At 41.9% G+C, this 18,515-nt stretch overlaps 1 protein-coding gene and 3 non-coding genes across 4 annotated transcripts in view; 3 read left to right on the top strand and 1 right to left on the bottom strand.

Annotated features, from left to right (window-relative positions):
* necab2 (N-terminal EF-hand calcium binding protein 2) overlaps positions 1-10,434 on the bottom strand; it is a 108,338-nt gene extending 97,904 nt beyond the window's left edge. Inside the window, exons 1-2 of the mRNA XM_046394869.1 lie at positions 10,051-10,434; positions 5,948-5,972 (exon numbers count right to left, since the gene is read on the bottom strand). Coding sequence (XP_046250825.1) covers positions 5,948-5,972; positions 10,051-10,377 — 352 coding nt within the window. The 5' untranslated portion in view covers positions 10,378-10,434. The remainder of the gene's footprint in view (positions 1-5,947; positions 5,973-10,050) is intronic.
* Positions 10,435-15,259: 4,825 nt separating this feature from the next.
* Positions 15,260-15,331, top strand: trnap-agg. Its single transcript has one exon. It is a non-coding gene; the product is annotated as a tRNA-Pro (tRNA).
* Positions 15,332-17,216: 1,885 nt separating this feature from the next.
* trnap-ugg lies at positions 17,217-17,288 on the top strand. The gene has a single exon. It is a non-coding gene; the product is annotated as a tRNA-Pro (tRNA).
* A 1,088-nt stretch (positions 17,289-18,376) lies between these two features.
* trnap-agg lies at positions 18,377-18,448 on the top strand. The gene has a single exon. It is a non-coding gene; the product is annotated as a tRNA-Pro (tRNA).
* Positions 18,449-18,515: the final 67 nt, after the last annotated feature.

Below are 18,515 nucleotides of genomic sequence, written 5' to 3' on the forward strand. Positions count from 1 at the left end.
CTGACTGGCTGACTGATGAGCTGCAGCGTCTTCCGAATGTTTTACTCTTCACAGTTACCCCCCCTTATGATTCCACATACATAATGACGTGATGTGATGCTGTGTATGATATTTGAGTTTCTGCTACTGGTGCCACTTGAGATTAAAATTAAAGGAGATTAAAATTAAATGTCCGGGTGTGCGCGATAATAAAGCAATTAAATAATAGTTAAATAAATAAATAAAGCTTTTTTAACGTCCTCTTATTGTCAATTAAATTGTTAAGTTAACTGAACTTGAGGAAAACACCAACAACTGTTTAGGCTCACCGGTGAACATTATGAACAAATCTGATCCTCTGTTGTTTTTCTTATCAATTTCAGTAGTCTGTTCGGCAGTTGATTCAAAGATAACATGTGACTAGGAAACAAACACAACTTATCCTAAAATGTATTAAAGACACCCTGCAAGTTTCCACCATAACTGTTTTCTTCAGACTGTGTAAATGAAGGGCCTCAAGAGAATTTTAACTCTCACTAACGCATCCTGAGAAGTCTGCTGATATGCTAATCATGTTTCTTAAGAAACTTATTTTAATGAGTTGACTGAACTCTGTACAGGGCATCCATCCAACTCATTACCTCAAGTCAAAAGTTAGAAGTTAATGAGAAAAGATGAGCTGATTTACACTAAATTTTAGAGGGCGACAGGTGTTCATTCAGCCCTTAAATGACATGTTCTGTGTGTTAGACGAGAAGGCTGATACGACTGTCATGTCTCTGTTTTATCTGTGGCACCAGAGGCAGGATTAGCTTTGCTTAGCATAAACACTAGAAGCAGGGGGGAAACAGCTAACCTGGCTCTATCCAAAGTTCAAAAACAAACCTAGCAGCACCTCTAAAACTCACTGTACATCCTCTGTATTTCAATCAGAAATTTAAAAATGTTGCAGTATGGAGAGTTATTACATGTGACCTGCTTAAATTTAGGTGCTAAACCAAGCTAGCTGTTTCATGTGTCTACAGCTTTACGGTAAGCTAAGCTAACTGGCTCCTGGCTATTGCCTCATATTTAGTGTGTAGTACTTGGGCAAGAAAGACGATATGTGTGTTTCCAAAATGTCAAACTATAAAAATGCTAAAACTTTGATCTTTAAAATAACTTCTCCTGCAGGTTTAGGAGACCAGCAGCTAACAGAGGTGTAATCCAGTCTCTTTTTAAGACCTGTGCACCAGTGAATCAGCTGGCTGCTGTTGAATAAACCATGAACTAAATGCTCCACTATGGGCCATCATGCTGTCTGCACCGCCTCTCCTCTCTCTCCCTCATGTCTGCTACTTGTCAGTTTGTCTTTCTCAACTGATTTATGTCTTCCTTTCTTGTTTTCTCTCAGCTTGTCTACTATTGTCTGTTGACAACAGTGTGGCAGGACTTTCCAGACTAATAATTACTGAAAATCCATTCAAACTGATAAAAAAAAAACAAAACATATAACAAATAATATCTATATTAAGCAATACAAATGAATTCGGAAACAATAACACCAGCATTGTGGATCATCTCAATTTTTCAACATGACATAATAATAAAACAACAATTCAGATGTTCACAAGGGTGCTAAATAGGAGGCTTTATCATGCGGTGGAATTATGAAAATATTTTCCTTTTCTACCACCTGCCTTACAAAAGAAAAAAAGATATATTGCATCCATCCGGAAAGTTTTTAGACAGTTTTTAAATGAGATTTATTTTATAATACTTATACTTTAACTGGCTCGTAATTCACTTTACATTTATGTCAAGAGTTGCAGAGAACTTTGGAACTGACGCAGGCACAGGTTGGTGAATAACAGTTCACCAAAGTGCAGCAGACAAAGAGTCTGACACCAAGCCTTCACCCAAATCTTTGTCCTTTGCCTCTCTCTCCACCTACATTTATATTCCTTATTTTTTAAGCTCTTCATATGTTCCGTGCAAAAAATAATAGTTCATTAAATTTGTGATTTAGTAAAAAGTGGCATGAAAAGTACAAATTTGCACTTGAGTAAATGTACTTTACTAATTCCACTACTGCATTCGTCACATGGCAGTGACAAAGGACCACAACGGTTGTCAAAGCACCAAAGAGATCTGATGTATCAGATCCAACTGATTCAGCAAGAACACCGAGAAGCTGGCAAATAAGTTTAAATGATAAATATTTATGTATAAAATACCTTCCATTTTAAATGTGTAAACAATAATTTACCACTATAGTTTAGCATTTTTGGACGTGTAGAACCACCATAGAGTTACAAGCTGATGTGTCTGCAGGCATCAGCTTGTTATTGTTATGGCCAATAGAAAACAGACGAATTCACAGTTAAGAACATTTGGGTTCCAGACAAAAGTCACTTTTATTAACATAACAGTGATGAGCTCTGTTGGGCCACATTGAACAGAGGCAGCTGCACCCTCCCATTTGCTTTTAGCGGTAAAGTTGTAATTCTGTCTGATCTTGACAGTACGGATAAACAAGCCTCCCTAAACTCCGTCTGCTTTCTGTCTTTATGTCAAATGCTGGGAAAATAATTAGCAGATGGCTGATGAGTCACAAGGCGAGAAGCAAGAAAAAAAAAAAGCAATGAGTTGTGTCGCTCCAAGGTTTCATGAAAATGTTTTTGTTCTTGTATTTCTGTCAGTTGGATCAGGTTTGTGTGCCACAGGGCTTTATTTTTTAACTACACAAGGTATTTTCACTCTTAATTCACACTGCCTTCCATTGTACCTGGAAAAGTGGGAAATTCGTGCAAGCCTGGCCTTACCGACATACACTCACATGACATCACAGCTGTATGACAGCGCACACAGTGTACACGGCAGCTTTTTATCTATTTTTACTGGATGTGGTGTTTGTGTTGTGAAAGTGCGGTAACAACTTCCGTTTCTTTTCCATTCCCATTCACTTGTGCGTGATAGAAGTCTTCGCATGAATGCAGTACTCTCCCCATCTCCCCATCTCTTTCATAGCGTGCTAATCTGTTAAATCAGCTGCTGTAATTGGCTGTGAAGTTCAATGGCCTGCCATATAAGCATCATTTTGCTGTGGGCGTCCATGTTTTTTCGTCTACATGCACAGGGATGCATTTAGATTGGAAGTCAAAACAAATGACCACTGACCTGCAATGGATTGCAATTTAAGGTGTTAAAATCCTTGTTCACTCTTTTAATATTCAGTATATAGTAGATATTCAGTAGTTTACTCTACACACACTTGCACTGTCCATTAAGTAGTGAGAGAGGGACTGATGCACATCTGCAGATAAATGCATGGTTCAGATGAACCTCTTAAAAGATTGCAAAGCAGATAAAAGGAAGGCCGAGCTACATGAAAATGTGCCTGAACACATGTATTCGTGTCAAATTAACTGTGGTTAAGGATATTCAACACAAAGTTTCATAACGTTCCCATTGTACTTGCAAAGATGAAGTTTCAAACAGAAGCGGCTCGACGGACTGTGGCATATTAGAGGTGCTGTTGCAAGTGCAAACAGTAAACTAAGTGCTGTCAAATGATGCAAGTATTTCAGAGAAACACTCCACCAGCTGCATAACAATGACTTTGAGTCAGCCGTGTTAATCGCAAAAAACACACAAGAGTAAGACGCGCACACGCACGCACAAATACACATGCAATCGAGTTCATGCGTGCTGATACACATGAACTGGACACTAGCATACAAAAAATGCTCACCAATACATGTAATGTTATATTGGAAGTAGAAGTGGATGCTCCCTCTCTCTCTCTCTCTCTTTCTCTCTCTCACACACACACACACACCATGTCGTGCTGCTTCAGTAGCTTAGGGGTAGGAAGTGCAGCCCTAAAATCTGTGCTATGAATGTAAAGACAGAACTCAGCCAATTAAACCACAATTACTGCTCTGTTGTCAGATATATGATAATCTGTCTTCTCTGCTTGCTCCTCTTCCTCTCTTTGCCCTGCTCCTCTCTCTCTTTCTCTCCACCACCTCTTCTTCTGCTGTCACCCTCTCCCTCCCTGCACCTTCTCTTCTTTGTAACAATTCTCTCCTCTCCCCGTTAGCATCTCCTTTCTCCCTCTCTCACTCATTAAAACAGTTCCCCGGTCCTCTCCCAGGAGAGAGGGGGAGGACGATAAAAATAGCTCTTCTTCAGCTTGTGCTCGCTGGTTCTTTCTTTGCAGTCTGCTTTCCATACATCAAATAAGCACATTTCTCCATAATAAGCGCCATTTCACTTTGTTCCTAGCTGACGCTCAGTGTCTCTTTCCTCTTGCTCTGCAGACCCTCATGCAGCCACAATCACAACTGCCTCTTTTAAGACTGACTGCAGCTGTGTGTTTCAAGCAGCAGCGGAGTTGTTGAAACACCCCGAGAGACTGTTATCGTAAAGTTGCACACAATCCCTTAGCTTGTTTGTGATGGAGAAAGAGCTGCTTCATCATTGACACGAGTGGCCTGTGTTCTATGATCAGCCTGAATTGAAAATGTAAATTTTGCTACGTCTTAACTGATAGTCCATACCTATGCAGTTGATATTTAGTTAGTGCAAGCATTTAAAATGTTTACAGCACCGGTGTGATGTAAAGAAGAGAATGAATAACACCTAGAGAAGATGAGAAAATCATCACAGCAATGATGTCAACGGTTAAATTATCTAGAAAAACTGTTTATGTTTGCTGGTCTACATGAGCTGATTAATAGACTTTGTGCAGGGTGTAGCCACAAACTCTCTCTCTCTCTCTCTCTCTCTCTCTCACACACACACACACGTCTATGTCCAGACAGATGATTACGCAATGACTAAATAAACTGTCATAATGGTGCATATTAAAGTAAACAGATATCTTCTCTACAGGGATTTATTTTGGGAACACGGCTGTACTGGAATAGAGGCAAAGAAACAACAAGCCTGGATAGCAGAGAAACCCCCCTCACACACACACACACACACACACACAAACACACACACACACACACACACACACACACACACTGGAGGAGCAAATGGCCATCTGCTTCCGTTGAAAGCAAAGCCTTTTATGCCGTTTCCTCATTAGTTAAATTATTTTTTGTCAACGACACAGCGATAGGATGAAAGAGGCGATGAGGGAAAGGATGAGAAAGAGGAAGTAAGCACAGAGCAGGATGTAGAGATATGGAAGGAGAAGAGAAAGCGAGATGAAGAGAAGATGGAGTGATAGAGAGAGAAGCAGTGCACGCGATGCCAGAGGGTATAAACAAACTGCTCATTGGCACAGCAACACAGCAATATAAACTTTCCCCCCTGAAAACACTTTAATGTCCCATCATGCTAAAAATACAGCAGCTCAGACAGCAGACACAGAGAGCTTCACGTCTCTCGCTATACAAAAGGTTTCAGACATGATAACTCCTGTTGTTTGTGTTGAAACACGCTCATCTGTCTGCAAACCTACACAGCGAGGCCAAAAGAGCTCAGGAACAGGTTGTTTTTCTAGATTCTCTTTTTGTGAATTTATGCTGCTGGAATCAAAACTGCAGATGCAACCTGTATGAAAACAAACTGGAAAATATTCAGAGAGCATACATACCTCTGCCAAGGCTGTGCAACCCTCCCAGGCTGTTATTTTACCGATAAAACTTAAAGGGGACAGTTTGACTCGGTGTTCTAACATTTATACTGCTGAGCAAGTATATAAAGGCCAAACCATGTACATTGGATTATCCTTAGTATTGAAGCTACAGTATTTGTATCATTTAACTTTATATATAATTTGTTTCGTTCCTTTTAAGCTCACTGGAACTGATCCCATAGAAATTCTAATTTGTATCTGGATCTTTAGACACAGAAATGGACAATCAAGAGATACATGCACATTGTACATGTTTATTTAAATAAGCCCACAACTTCAAGAGAACAGTGTAAACTGCAGAGAGCAATAAGGAGAGTCAGTGAGGTCACTCACCATCTTTGTCGGCTCTTCGGAATATCTGTGAACAGAAAGCAAGAAAATGTGGTCACTATCACTGAACATATCTGCAGTGAACAAACAGGAAGAACACACCGTCATATATAAGCCATTAGAGGAGGGCAGTTCTTTCACCCTTCAGTTCAAAAACCTGCACTTAGGAAAGTTACTTTTAGTGAATAATTAAAAATTACAAGGGGAGAATACAAGAAAACAAGCACAAATGTCAAATAAATAAATAAAGCAATAGAGTAGATGCAACACTGAAATATTTGGTCTTCTATTCAATTTGTTTACCATTGCGGTACAGTGAGTCCATGCAGAGACTGAATCACTAACACACGGAACAGGAAGGAAGGAACTTTAAAGGAACTACTCGCCCCCATACCAATAGTAAAGTCTCATTTAGTTTCTTAGTCCTAAATTGATTTGAAACAAGCTGAAATCGTCACTAATCAAAAACAGTTTGCGTGCATCCCAAGTGAAGCAGGCACACAAGCTTGAATACATGTACATGTGGTATAAATAACATCTTCTAATCAATTTGGGTCAATTTTAGAATTTTGGAGCTTCTGGAGACTTGGACTACAGCAAATGGGCTTTAAGGAGCCATTTTATGCTTTATTTCAGTTGTTTTTATTACAACAGGTCCCCAGCGTCTTCACTTTCAGCCTTCAGACTTTCCATCGGTTGAATTTTCATTTCAGAGTGAACTGTTCCTTTAATCGAGTTAGTTTCGGTCCCATGGTCCCTAACAAGTGTTATCTTGCTAGGGACCATGGGACTGAAAAGTCTATCAGAGCAACAGAGGATAAAAATTCTAAGTTCACACATGGACAGAGGAAAAAGTCAGTGACTGATGATCACCTGCTGTGTATGTGTGCACCCCATGAACACACACGATTCTCACAGCTGATTTATGGCTGCAGCAAAAGTCTCTTTCCCTATGGAGCTGACAGAAGCAGGTCTGCTACTTTCATCAGTGTTTAGATGTGTGATATAAACTATAAACAGTTACTGCAGACAATAACTGGCAGAAAATAGCGCAGTGACAGAGATGAGTTGGAGGAAGAGGGAAAAACACTAAAGACTTGACACAGACTGTTAAAGTCAAAAGAAAGGTTTGTTGAACTGTGTGACTCTTGTGTGTGATATTTAAAGTAAAGCTGAGGAGGACTGAAGATGAGGACTTGGTGCTTTTCTTTGTCACATGATGGTAAATTGTGGATTATTATTGTTGTTGCTGGGTATTGGACTGCTTGTTGGTCAAGCAAACACGTTTGGCTGTCACCTTGGCGTCTGAAAAAGCCTAAAAGGAATTTTATTACATCGTTTAAACAAAACTTAAAAGGACACAAGCAAGAGTAGCTCGATTTTTGAAATTATACAACCAAAAAAAAAAAAAACAACAAAAAAAAACATCTTGATGAAAGTTTAAATAATGGAACTTCCAAGCTAGTTATTACCAATGTGCAAAGCTGCGTAAACCCTTTACATTGTTTTTGCTTATGAAACATAGCTGAGACTCTTCACTAACTAACTAACCCAAATGTGCAACACACATACTTTTTATATACAATGCATATATGTTACACATGTAAATACCTGTATTTTTAGATTTATATTTATCTAGTTGTTTATCCTATTTTACATCTTTCACTTTCTTTCTTGATCAGGAAAACTGCAAGTGCAATGAGTGTACAAAAAAGAATTTCCCCTCAGGGATAAATAAAGGAATTCTGATGCTGATAATTTACTTGTCTTTTTTGTATTATGCCAAGTCTTATGAGGCCTATGCCAGGAGCCTGAAGGTTGAAAATATCTGAAGATGCAGTACACCACTAGCCTTATTGTTCTTTATGAAAAATTCAATAAAAAAAATTAACTGGCATAAAACCTTAAGTATGTAGTGCATTCAGGCAGCAATAGTGACTGCAGCCATCTGAACAGACCAAAGTGAAAATCATTAACTGCTGAGACGCACGACGTTCCAAATGACAAGCTGTTCTACATTGTTCGGTTCTCCGGCTGCACCCTGGGGCGCACTCAACTCCGCAGAAAACAGCCAACTCTGCTGGAGACAGACAAGCTGGGAGAGGAGAGAAAGTGTTGCCGTGAGGAGGCGGTGTGTGTGTGTGTGTGTGTGTGTGTGTGTTAAGAAAGAGAGAGAGTTGTAACACAAATACAGAGTGATAAGAAAATGAGAGACGGGAAAGGAAACGATTGAACAGAACAGAAAGAGAAGATAGAGACAGAGGGAGGGGGGGAACACAGCATCCATCACCTAACCTTATTAAGAATGGATGTTTTCTTGGCCTGGCTGAGGAGAGAAGAGATGAGCAAGACAAGAAGGATATGGAGGAAAGGAGGCAAAGAGGGGAGGAGGGAGGGGTGAGAGTACAGGGGATGAAAGGAGTTTAAAGAATAGAAAGAAAGGTGCACTGGGGTTAAGATGAAGGAGGAGGACGAGCAAAGCAAAGCATGAGAAACAAGCAAGCAGAGATAATGAGGAGAATGCTGCCTGTGGGTACACACACACACACACACGCACACAGACACACACACATTTACAAGCAATCACTCAAATCCCTTTGGGGTGGACTTCCTCATCACAGTAATAATGCTGGGGTTAATAGTATTGGAAAATGTAAAAAAAAAAAACAATTACGATTTTAGAGTTGAGGCCGAGGCAGAAGGTGAGATGGAGAGAAAATACCAGAGTTCACTACCGAAGTCAGAGGGTGAGGTTCACACTGCGTATCGACAGAGTCCGTGCGAGTACAACACATAACTGTCTCACTCAGGGCAGCAGTGAACATGCAACGAAGAGGAAACATAGAAAAACACAGAAAATTTCAACAAGACGTAAGTGGGAAGTCTATGCAGAGCACAAACAGCTGACAAAATCCATGTGAAACATTCGATTCATTGCACAATTGCTTTTTTTTTTATTTGAAACTTCGACTGAAAGATGACTTCAGTTGTCCCTGAAGCAGTAAAGGAATGCATGTCCAACGTAAAAATGTTGATAGAAGCTAATCTTTTTCCTTCAGTGTTCCCTGCCTATAACTGCCAGTCTGTTCCTGTGTCACACATCAGAAGGAGGTCAAAGAGCCATTTCGGGTCCTGCCCCGCAGCTTATGAAATCCTGCTGTACTGCATCTGCCTGTGTGGACAGTCTTCTGCTGGAGGAGGGAGTGAGCATCAGCAGCAAATCAGGCTAAAGCCCCATCAACCCCTCCACAAACAGAAGTAGTTTACTAGGGTACTGGGATATATCGGCCCTCTGGTCTTGATCATAATTAGTTTTCCATGGACCCCTTATTTATCACTCTATCAGTCTATTTGGGTCGTGGTCAGGGTCTGCAGAATCTGAACTACTTTTCTCTGATGTTTTCTACCCTGTTTAAGTATTAAAGCTACATCAGCTGACCTCCAGCGGAAAGATTTGGTAGGGCGGTGATGAAGAATAACCCAGTGGTATCGATGAACTGACCTAAATCCACTTTGCGCTGCGTAATTGCCACTTCCAAACCAGAGAGACTGCATCATACGGGTTTATCCGCGTCGAAAATATGATAGTAAGACAGTTTCATTAATAATTTACGTGTTGTGATAAAACTGTGTGACGCGTCAGCACAAGCGGCGGCTGAACGGCGCTCGTGCGCTTGGCACTTTCTTTGGGCTGGCGTTAAAACAGAAGTAACGCGACACAGCACTGATCGAAAGTGTGATGACTTTTGCACCGATACTGTCAAAAAGTTTATCAATTAAACCAAACTTACTGACTGTTGGTCAATAAGATACGATAGATGTACAACAATTGTGCACAATGACGTGAGACTGCCCAGGTGCGGGAGGTCACAGGTTCGATCTCCAACAGCCACGTACTTTACGAAACTGACAGGTGAGGATGCGGACCTGCCGCCTGCTCTGCTAAACGCGATCTACCAGCCTCGACAGTAGTCTGTAAGCTCGTTTCTGTGCGTAAGTGCGCACTGCACCGGTCCGTGCGCACCGCTCACTGGATGCCTTCAACCCGCACAGCCTCCCGCCCAAACTGTGAGGCTGACCGCTGCCTGGTCCCTCTCTATACTTACATCCAGAATAACGGAGATGCCTCTCCGCGGTTCCGGGGCAAAGAATTGCTCCTGAGCCACGGCCACCTCCTCCTTGCTGGAGGCGTACTCCCGGCTGGAGATGTTCTTGTTGTCGCTCATTTTGGTGACGATCCAGCGGACGAGCCCGTCGATTCCACCGGGCTGGGCGCCGCTGTTTCCGGACTGCGCTGCCGTCGCGGACTCGCTGTCCTGACCGGCTACGGGTTTCGGCTGCTCGCGGCTTTCTTGAGCTCGAAGTTTGGCTTGTTCTTTGTTGAGCAGTTTGTGGACTCCGTCCCTACAGTAGCGCGCTGCCTGCTCACACATCCTTTTGCTGCGGAGCGCTCATGCTGCGCTCTATGGGGGGAGAGAGAGAAGCCCCCACCCCCAGCCTCCCGTTACATCACAGCAGCACCCACCCCAAAACACACCCACCCATCCTACACATCTTCCATGAACCCTCTTATCATCTATAAAGCGAAACGTGAACATTGTATTGTGATAGGGACAGATGGCTTGGAGAGTTTATAGCCACTTTGTTGTACTTACTAACATTTACACTATATGTCATGCTGAATTAGCAACTACAATCATGTTACGGTCCTGAATACAATGTCTTGCTTATATTTTTGAGTGAATACACTGTTTATCCTCCTGAAATGTAAAAATGTAGGATTTGTTGGATGGTGTTCTGTCTCGGGTCTTGGCGTTGTGAGCAGCAAGGTCACAAACAAAGAAGACTTAAGACGATCTGGACTGAAGTGACATCATCACTTTCTCTGTTGTTCAAAAGCCAGCTGAGGTTTGTTACAAAAACGATTACATCTGTCTTTTTCCTTCCTTCTCTTCGACAGTCACAGCAGGACGTGTGGTGGGAATATCAGAGGATTTTTCTCCTGGAGTAAGAGGAGTGTCTCTTGAACTGTTAGTTCAGCTCTATCTCAAGGAAATTCAATCGAATGCAACTGGACTAGTTGGACTAGTCCCAGCCTAGTCAAGCGAGCATGAACTGATGAAGCCTCTTGGATGAGAGGTGAAACGTCTTCAAAGACAAATAACTAAGTCCAGTTGCTTTCGATTGAATTTCCTTGAGATAACCATGACCTGGATGAATGAGAATATTCACAGGCTTGGTTCAGCTCCTCATTGCAGTTTAGGTGTGTGTGTGTGTGTGTGATGTGACGGATCTAACCTTTGGTAATGAGCATGTCCTCCAGTTCTGCCCTTTCAGCTGAGCAGTTAGTGCTGCCTCTAGTGTGTCACGTGTTAACAGCACACAGAGTAGTTTGGACAAATTAACTCCTGTTGGACAGTTGACACTCTCACACGCAGGTTATGAGGGTGGCCGAAAGGCACACGAGCAAAGGAAATGATGCATCCTCCCCTTCAGCGCTGCACGAGAAACGGTGAACTCACTAGACATGATTGCCCCCATGTGGAAAAGAGTGTGCAGTGACAGACCTGGGTTGATTTTCTCTGCAGGACTCATTCACTTCAGTAGAACGCATTTGTGAAAGATGATTATTTGTTTCAGACTTGTATTTTTGGCATTAACAAATATGAATAACAAATAATCTGCCGACACATTCAACTGAAGCACTATAAAAAGTTAAACAAAGAAGAACAAGGTCTGCTGTGGCCCTCAGAATGCTACAGTATATAGACAAAGGTATCCAGAGACACCTGGAAGCTGTTTTTCAATGCTTGGCCTTACTTCCAGTGAAGGGAAATCTTAATGCTTCAGCATACCAACACATTTTGGACAATGCTATGCTTCCAACTTTGTGGCAACAGTTTGTTGAAGGCCCTTTTCTATTCCAGCATGACTGTGCCCCAGTGCACAAAGCAAAGTCCATAAAGATATGACTGGATGAGTTTGGTGTGGAAGAACTTGACTGGTCCACACAGAGTCCTGACCTCAACCCCATCCAACACCTTTGGGATGAACTGGACCAGAGATTGTGATTCAGGCCTTTTGGTCCAACATCAGTGTCTGACCTCACAAATGCTCTGCTGCATGAATGGGCAAAAATTCCCACAGAAACGCTCCAATAACGTGTGAAAAGCCTCCCAAGAAGAGTGGAAGCTGTTGTAGCTGCAAAGATGTGCCATGCCATTATTCCAAAACCTCAGTATTGCAAAAACTGTCCCAGTGGACCAAAAGTCCATTTGTATGACAGTCCAAAAACTCTATGACAGACCTGACTCTAGAAAACAGGGAACCTCAGGGAAGATTTTCTTTGGTGTTCCATCTTCTTTTTCCTATACTATAAATTATGATATATATAGTTCTATGAGGACAACATGACCACTGTGGTCTTGTTGCCCCATTTTCTGTCTGTTTCTTTTTAGCTTTTTAGCTTTCCCTCCCTCCCTTCTTTCCCATCAAGTCCGTCCTGGCAATAATCAGTCAACATTTAACGTCATCAAGATGTGTGGCATGACAAATAACTATGAAGTAGTTCACATTCATTTCTTCTTTATTCATCTTTCCCCCGGGGCTAGAGGCTTTATTTAGCAGGACAGCTTAGGGTTTGACAGTCTGGGTGCAGGTGACAGCAAAGCGACAGGGTGGGTGGACGGATCAGCTGATGAGAGACAATCCTTTGTCTGTCTTCTCTCCTATCAGCTTTCATGTTATACACACACTTTATCCCATGTTCAGTGTGTCGTTGCACTCTCTGGGTTGCTTAGTGCATCATACCTCACCCCCACAGTTCAAGTCTTGGGCCTCGGGTGAGCACATCCCGATTCACCAGGTGTGGGACAAAGACTACGTTTGTGTGGGACAATGTGGGATACCAACGCATCAAGGAAGTCTGAAATAACGTGAAAAAGAATAAAAATTTCTATTCTGCCCCTTAGCTTCAGTACCACATAACAGACTGCAAATAAAAACTTAATAAATACATTTTATTTAAATACAACTTTCCCAAATTCTCTCATGTGAGAAAACATAGTAAGCATGAAACCTCTCAAGTTAACACACCTGACTGTGTACAATCAATCAGAACAAACAGTCAAGGCTACAATTGTTCTTTCAAGTAAAGCACTTTAATGTGCCTTAAAAGGGTACGGCTTGCCTGTATTTTCTCCAACAACACAACTCCAAACACCACATTAAAGTGTAAGCAGAACACTGAACCACATATTCGAGTAGATCACGTAGTGGATGAGGTTCATGGACTACTGGAGGCTGATTATCTGAACGAAACAAAAGTCACTCAGCTCAGAATCACACACATTCACTACACAAAAGAAATGCATTTGAAAATTAGTTGCAGTAACTGGACAATGCCAACTAAAGGCACCACAATTAGTCACTACATAAAATAATAAAGAAAAATAAATAAAACCAGAAATACACATCAAAACTGTGTCAGGAGGAAACAAAAACTTCTATTAAAGAAAATAACTTTTTTCCCGGTGGGAAGAGTTTTGTAGTGCCATGATTAGACGCACCTGAAGTCACTGAAAAAAAAATGGCGTGTGGACTTTTGTTATCTATTGGGAGCTCTTGAACCACTGGCGTCTTTAATTCTCTCAAACTGTCCACAGAGGCAGGTGCAAGCACATCTGTAACTATGGATGCCGCCTTTGTACGAGCACATGACATTTTGTTTGCGGTCTCAGAGTCTGGAAACATGCTCGATGTTAGCTTATCACCGCGGTCTTCTGGCCCGTATGGCAGGGCGCGTTTCACGGTGTGCTAAAGGCTAGTTCGTTCAGCTGCTCTTACCTTACCTGCGCTTGAATCTTGTTTGGGTTGCAGCAGGAACGTATGCGTAGACTGTGAAGCCTCCTTATTTTTGAGCAACACGTTTTGTTTGTGTGTGTCGTTTCACGTCGTATTCACCTCCGTGTGAAACGGAAAAATGACTCAGGCAAACTTCACACAAAACTTTACCAGACTCACCTTGCACTGGCTTCACGCAGGGATAGATATTTTCCCAGTCTTCTTCTTTTCTTCCTCCTTTCCCTCCATGTCTTGTGCTGTATGCCGGTGCAGTTCTGACCTGATTTGCATTAATGTTGTTGGGCGCGCCCTTAACCTGTGTCCACGCCCCAGTTTGATTGACGTGATCAAACAGCCCGCCCCGCCCCCTGATGACAGCCCCCCACTGCCTTCTCCACACAGCTGTTCGATAAATGCCAGATTATGACACGCATTTCAAAACTGGAGTCTGACTGTCAATAACAATGCGAGACAACATCTCAATTTACGGGACGTGTGACAAGTATTCGAAATGCGTGACTGCGGTAAATGCGGGACATCTGGTCACCCTACTTGGGCCAGTGCTCCCTTATTAGAATCAAGAGAGTCAAGAGGATTTTATAGTCATTTCAGCTGTTTACATTTAAATAGATGACAATGTACATGTTTTGTTGTGCCATGAACTCAGTCCAGCCTCTGAGAATTGAGGGGTCTTGGGGCTGGGGGAAAGAAGCTGTTGCACAGTCTGGTTGTGAAAGCCCAAATGTGCATTACCTCACAATCATGACTCAGCAGTGTGAGCAGCAGAGCTCCTGGGGCTCAGAGTGATGGTGGTGGAGATGTTGCTGCTGAGGGAGGTGTTCAGGCCCAGCAGGCTCAGGGATGATGGCGATGAATGACGAACTGAAGTCTATAAACAGCATTTAAACAAAAGTGTCCTTGTTGTCCAGGTGAGTGAGGGCCAGGTGGAGCACAGTAGTAGTGGTGTCGTCCATTGAGTGGTTGCGTTGGTACGCAAACTGCAGGAGGTCCAGGGTGGGAGGCAGCTGGAGCACCTTGATGTGCCTCATGACTAGCCTCTCTAAGCACTTCATGATGGTGGGCGTAAGTGGGATGGGTCGGTAGTCATTAAGGGAGGACACTTCTTCAGCACAGGAATGATGCTGCAATTTCCCCTTTGTGGGACAAATAAAGGTTTTCTTATCTTTAATAAAAAAATGTATGCAAGACATGACTCATTCATCTGTGACCAAAATTGCCAATTGGATTCTTGAAGTTGTGTTAAAAGCTTTCATTTTTGTTCACTCTGCAGCATGGTAATCTAAATTTAAGGTTCCAGGTTCAAAATGAAGTCAGCAGTCCTCGCAAAGCTTTTCTGTGACCAGAAGAGGGTGCTGTTGGACCGGATGAGAGTCAAGTCGCCACATCACCAACATAATTGCAACCACAGGTCAGCATGACGTGGAATGACAGTTCTGAAGGTTGTGTTTTCGTGGCTCGTTGGTCTAGGGGTATGATTCTCGCTTAGGGTGCGAGAGGTCCCGGGTTCAAATCCCGGACGAGCCCTTTATTGACGCCTTTGTTTTGCAGTACAGGAGAGTTTATAAATCAGTGTGTGTGCTCTATACAGGCAGCCTGGTCAATAAGGTTGTCGCCCTTCCTCCTGGCGTGTATAAGAATCATACTAACCAATGACGAATGGTTGTTGTTATGTTATTAGTATGCTGTGTAGTATTATGTTAGGCAGATTTCACAATTACAATGAATGGGACCAGCAAAAGCAAAACATCAAGCTATTTTCAAATTCTGAATAATAGAAAAGTTGGTTTAACCCGACCTGATAGAGTAATAACTACTTGACCCAAAAATACAAATGGTTGAGATAACTTAATATTCCCACTTGTAGAAAAACTGGGGCAACATGACCTGGGGGATGTAAATCAGTTAAATCTAGATTTTTGCATCATTAAAAGTTCTATCAACTTAAGATTTTGAACCGTGTGCACAGTGTATCAACTTGACCAACAATTGTTCGAAAAGTTAAATAAAGTCAAAAAACAGTGCAATCTTTTTCTGAACTTTTTTAAGTTGTAGCAGCTTATAGATTTTTAAAGTGTAAAATGTATTATCTTTAATAAAAATGCAGATTAAAAAATGTTCTCTGCTGTCTAAAATCCAGCTCAGGTAACAAAAAACTTTGCCTTTTGGCTCTTGTTACAAGCTGTATGCTTTGGTCGCCCCACTTCAGAGACTTTAATGAGGAGATTTTAATGAAGGTGATGGAGGAAATGTGACTTTAGGGATTTTAATGGGATGAGTATACTTTTTTGTCAAAAAAAAAACATAAGAGAGACATTGGTGGGCCAAGTATTATTTTTATTTTCCTTTCAAATCTTTCTTATTTAGTACAATGTACTTGTGTGTCAGTTTGACATCTTCGAAAAGTGGAAACAACCGAGGCAACGGAGCACACACACACACACACACACACACACACACACTCACACACGTAGTGGTGGATGTGGGCTATGCACGGTCGGGTGGGACGGACCATTCACATGATCAGTCTGCAGGATGGGATGCGGGCGGGTGAAATGACACATCTTTAATTCCAAAAACATTATGTGTTTTTTACATTATAACAAGACATACATTATTAGTAGAAAATGTTGTCCTAGTAGAAACGTGGTGACATTTGCACATACTGTTTGGTCATATGATTTAGCGATATGATTTCTGTAAACCCCACTGTGAAATGAATAGGAGGCTCCGTGTGTGTGTGTGTGTGTGTGTGCGGAGCTGTCCATGGTACTGAAGTGGACGGACAAAAAGATTTCTCTTAGTTCACTTTCTCAGCCTGCCTAATTTTCGTGGTTGTAAATGCAACTTCCGACTTTATTTTCAGAGCATTAATATACAGACAGAAGCGGAAACGACACAGAAGCAGAAGGGAAGACAACAGTTCCGCACAGCGGGTGTGGCAGGTGTCTCGTTTTAAACAATATTACTCTCTCTCTCTCTCTCTCTCTCTCTCTGTGTGTGTGTGTGTGTGTGTGTTTATGCTGGATGCCTAGAACATCTCTCTTATGAACTTAAATAAACGTCCTCAAGAACACCTCCGCTTCTGCCAGATTATGTGTAACAACACTTGCACAGATTCAAAATACACAGAATTCTCAAACAGGCTCTAAATTATAGATTAGAATTTCGATTATTTTTGAATTTCCTGACTTTAATATAAGAATGGGATATAAAATCTTGTACCACATGAGCAGAGAGTTGGGATTAACCGCAGGTGTAGAACCAAACAGGAAGCTAATTTAAAGCAAGTCAGTGGTTTTCACCAAACTTCCTTGTGACCAGCAGAGGGTGCTGTTGGCCACATAACAATATTAAATCCAATCCCAGGTCCTCTCACGACATATCTCCAGATGTGACTGCCATGTTCGTAGGCTCGTTGGTCTAGGGGTATGATTCTCGCTTTGGGTGCGAGAGGTCCCGGGTTCAAATCCCGGACGAGCCCTCCTTTCTTGAACCTCACAAGTGCCATCTGTGCATTGTTTAGAAGTCCTTTAGAATTCCATGTGTACAGTACAAAAGCACCAGAGAATTGTGGTGGTTTGCAGGATATACATGAATGACCTCCTGCTACTACTTCACTTCCTGCCATCTCATTAATTTCTTAAATACTTTTTAAAATGTTTACAGAAATAATTAATACATCTTCCACACCACGTGCCACACATCTTGTCTTTTCTGATCAAACAATAATAATGGGCCATTGAAGTAATTAAGCAAATTTGCTCATGTTATGGACTGTGATATTGGGGGGCCTGTGGAGTGACTTTGTTGGGTGGTGCAGATTTAACCATTCACAGCAGAACATAAAACAAAGGAGCTGATTGGGGACATCTGTACTAAGTAACTCCTGATCTCTGTAAGGATCCAGAAGTAGGATGTTGAGGTGGTAAATAACTTGTAGTTCACCTGGATGACAGACCAGTGTGGGCAGGTAACACAGGGACCCTCTACAAGAAGGGTCAGGTCAGATCTGATTGCTGTGGAAGCTTCCATGTCTGCATGAAAATGCTGCAGATGTTTTACCAGTGTTTGGTGGCCAGTGCTATCTTTCAAACTGACATGCAGAGCATACCGTAGAGATATGTTTTGCACACATTAGTGCAAACCGCACACTTGCTTGCATGCATGCTCAAAAGGGCTATGTTTGTGTGTGTAGGTTCTTACACTGTGCTTTTTTTTTTTTTTTTTTTTTTGCATTCTTTTTGTACCATGCGGTTTGCTTGTGTACTGCTGTATGCAAGACATGACTCATTCTTCTGTGACCAAAATTGCCAGTTAGATTCTTGAAGTTATGTTAAAATTCTTCTTTTTTCCGTTTTGCAGCAAAAAAAAATTTTTTTTACATTTTAAATGTTTTCATTTTGTTTTGTTTATTTGTGTAAGGTTCAAAATCAAGTCAACAGTCTGCGCGAAGCTTCTCTGTGACCAGTAGAGGGTGCTGTTTGACCTGTTGAGATGAGGAGCGTCAAGTTGCCACATCACCAACCTCACTGCAACCACAGGTCTTCATGATGTGGAATGATTTTTCGTGGCTCGTTGGTCTAGGGGTATGATTCTCGCTTAGGGTGCGAGAGGTCCCGGGTTCAAATCCCGGACGAGCCCTTTATTTTCATTAACACCTGCAGATGAGAGAAAAGCTGCTGTATAGTTTGGTTCAAGAGTGTGTTTT

This window comes from Scatophagus argus, chromosome 7 (genome assembly GCF_020382885.2).
Source record: "Scatophagus argus isolate fScaArg1 chromosome 7, fScaArg1.pri, whole genome shotgun sequence".
In the NCBI taxonomy this organism is placed as follows: domain Eukaryota; kingdom Metazoa; phylum Chordata; class Actinopteri; family Scatophagidae; genus Scatophagus; species Scatophagus argus.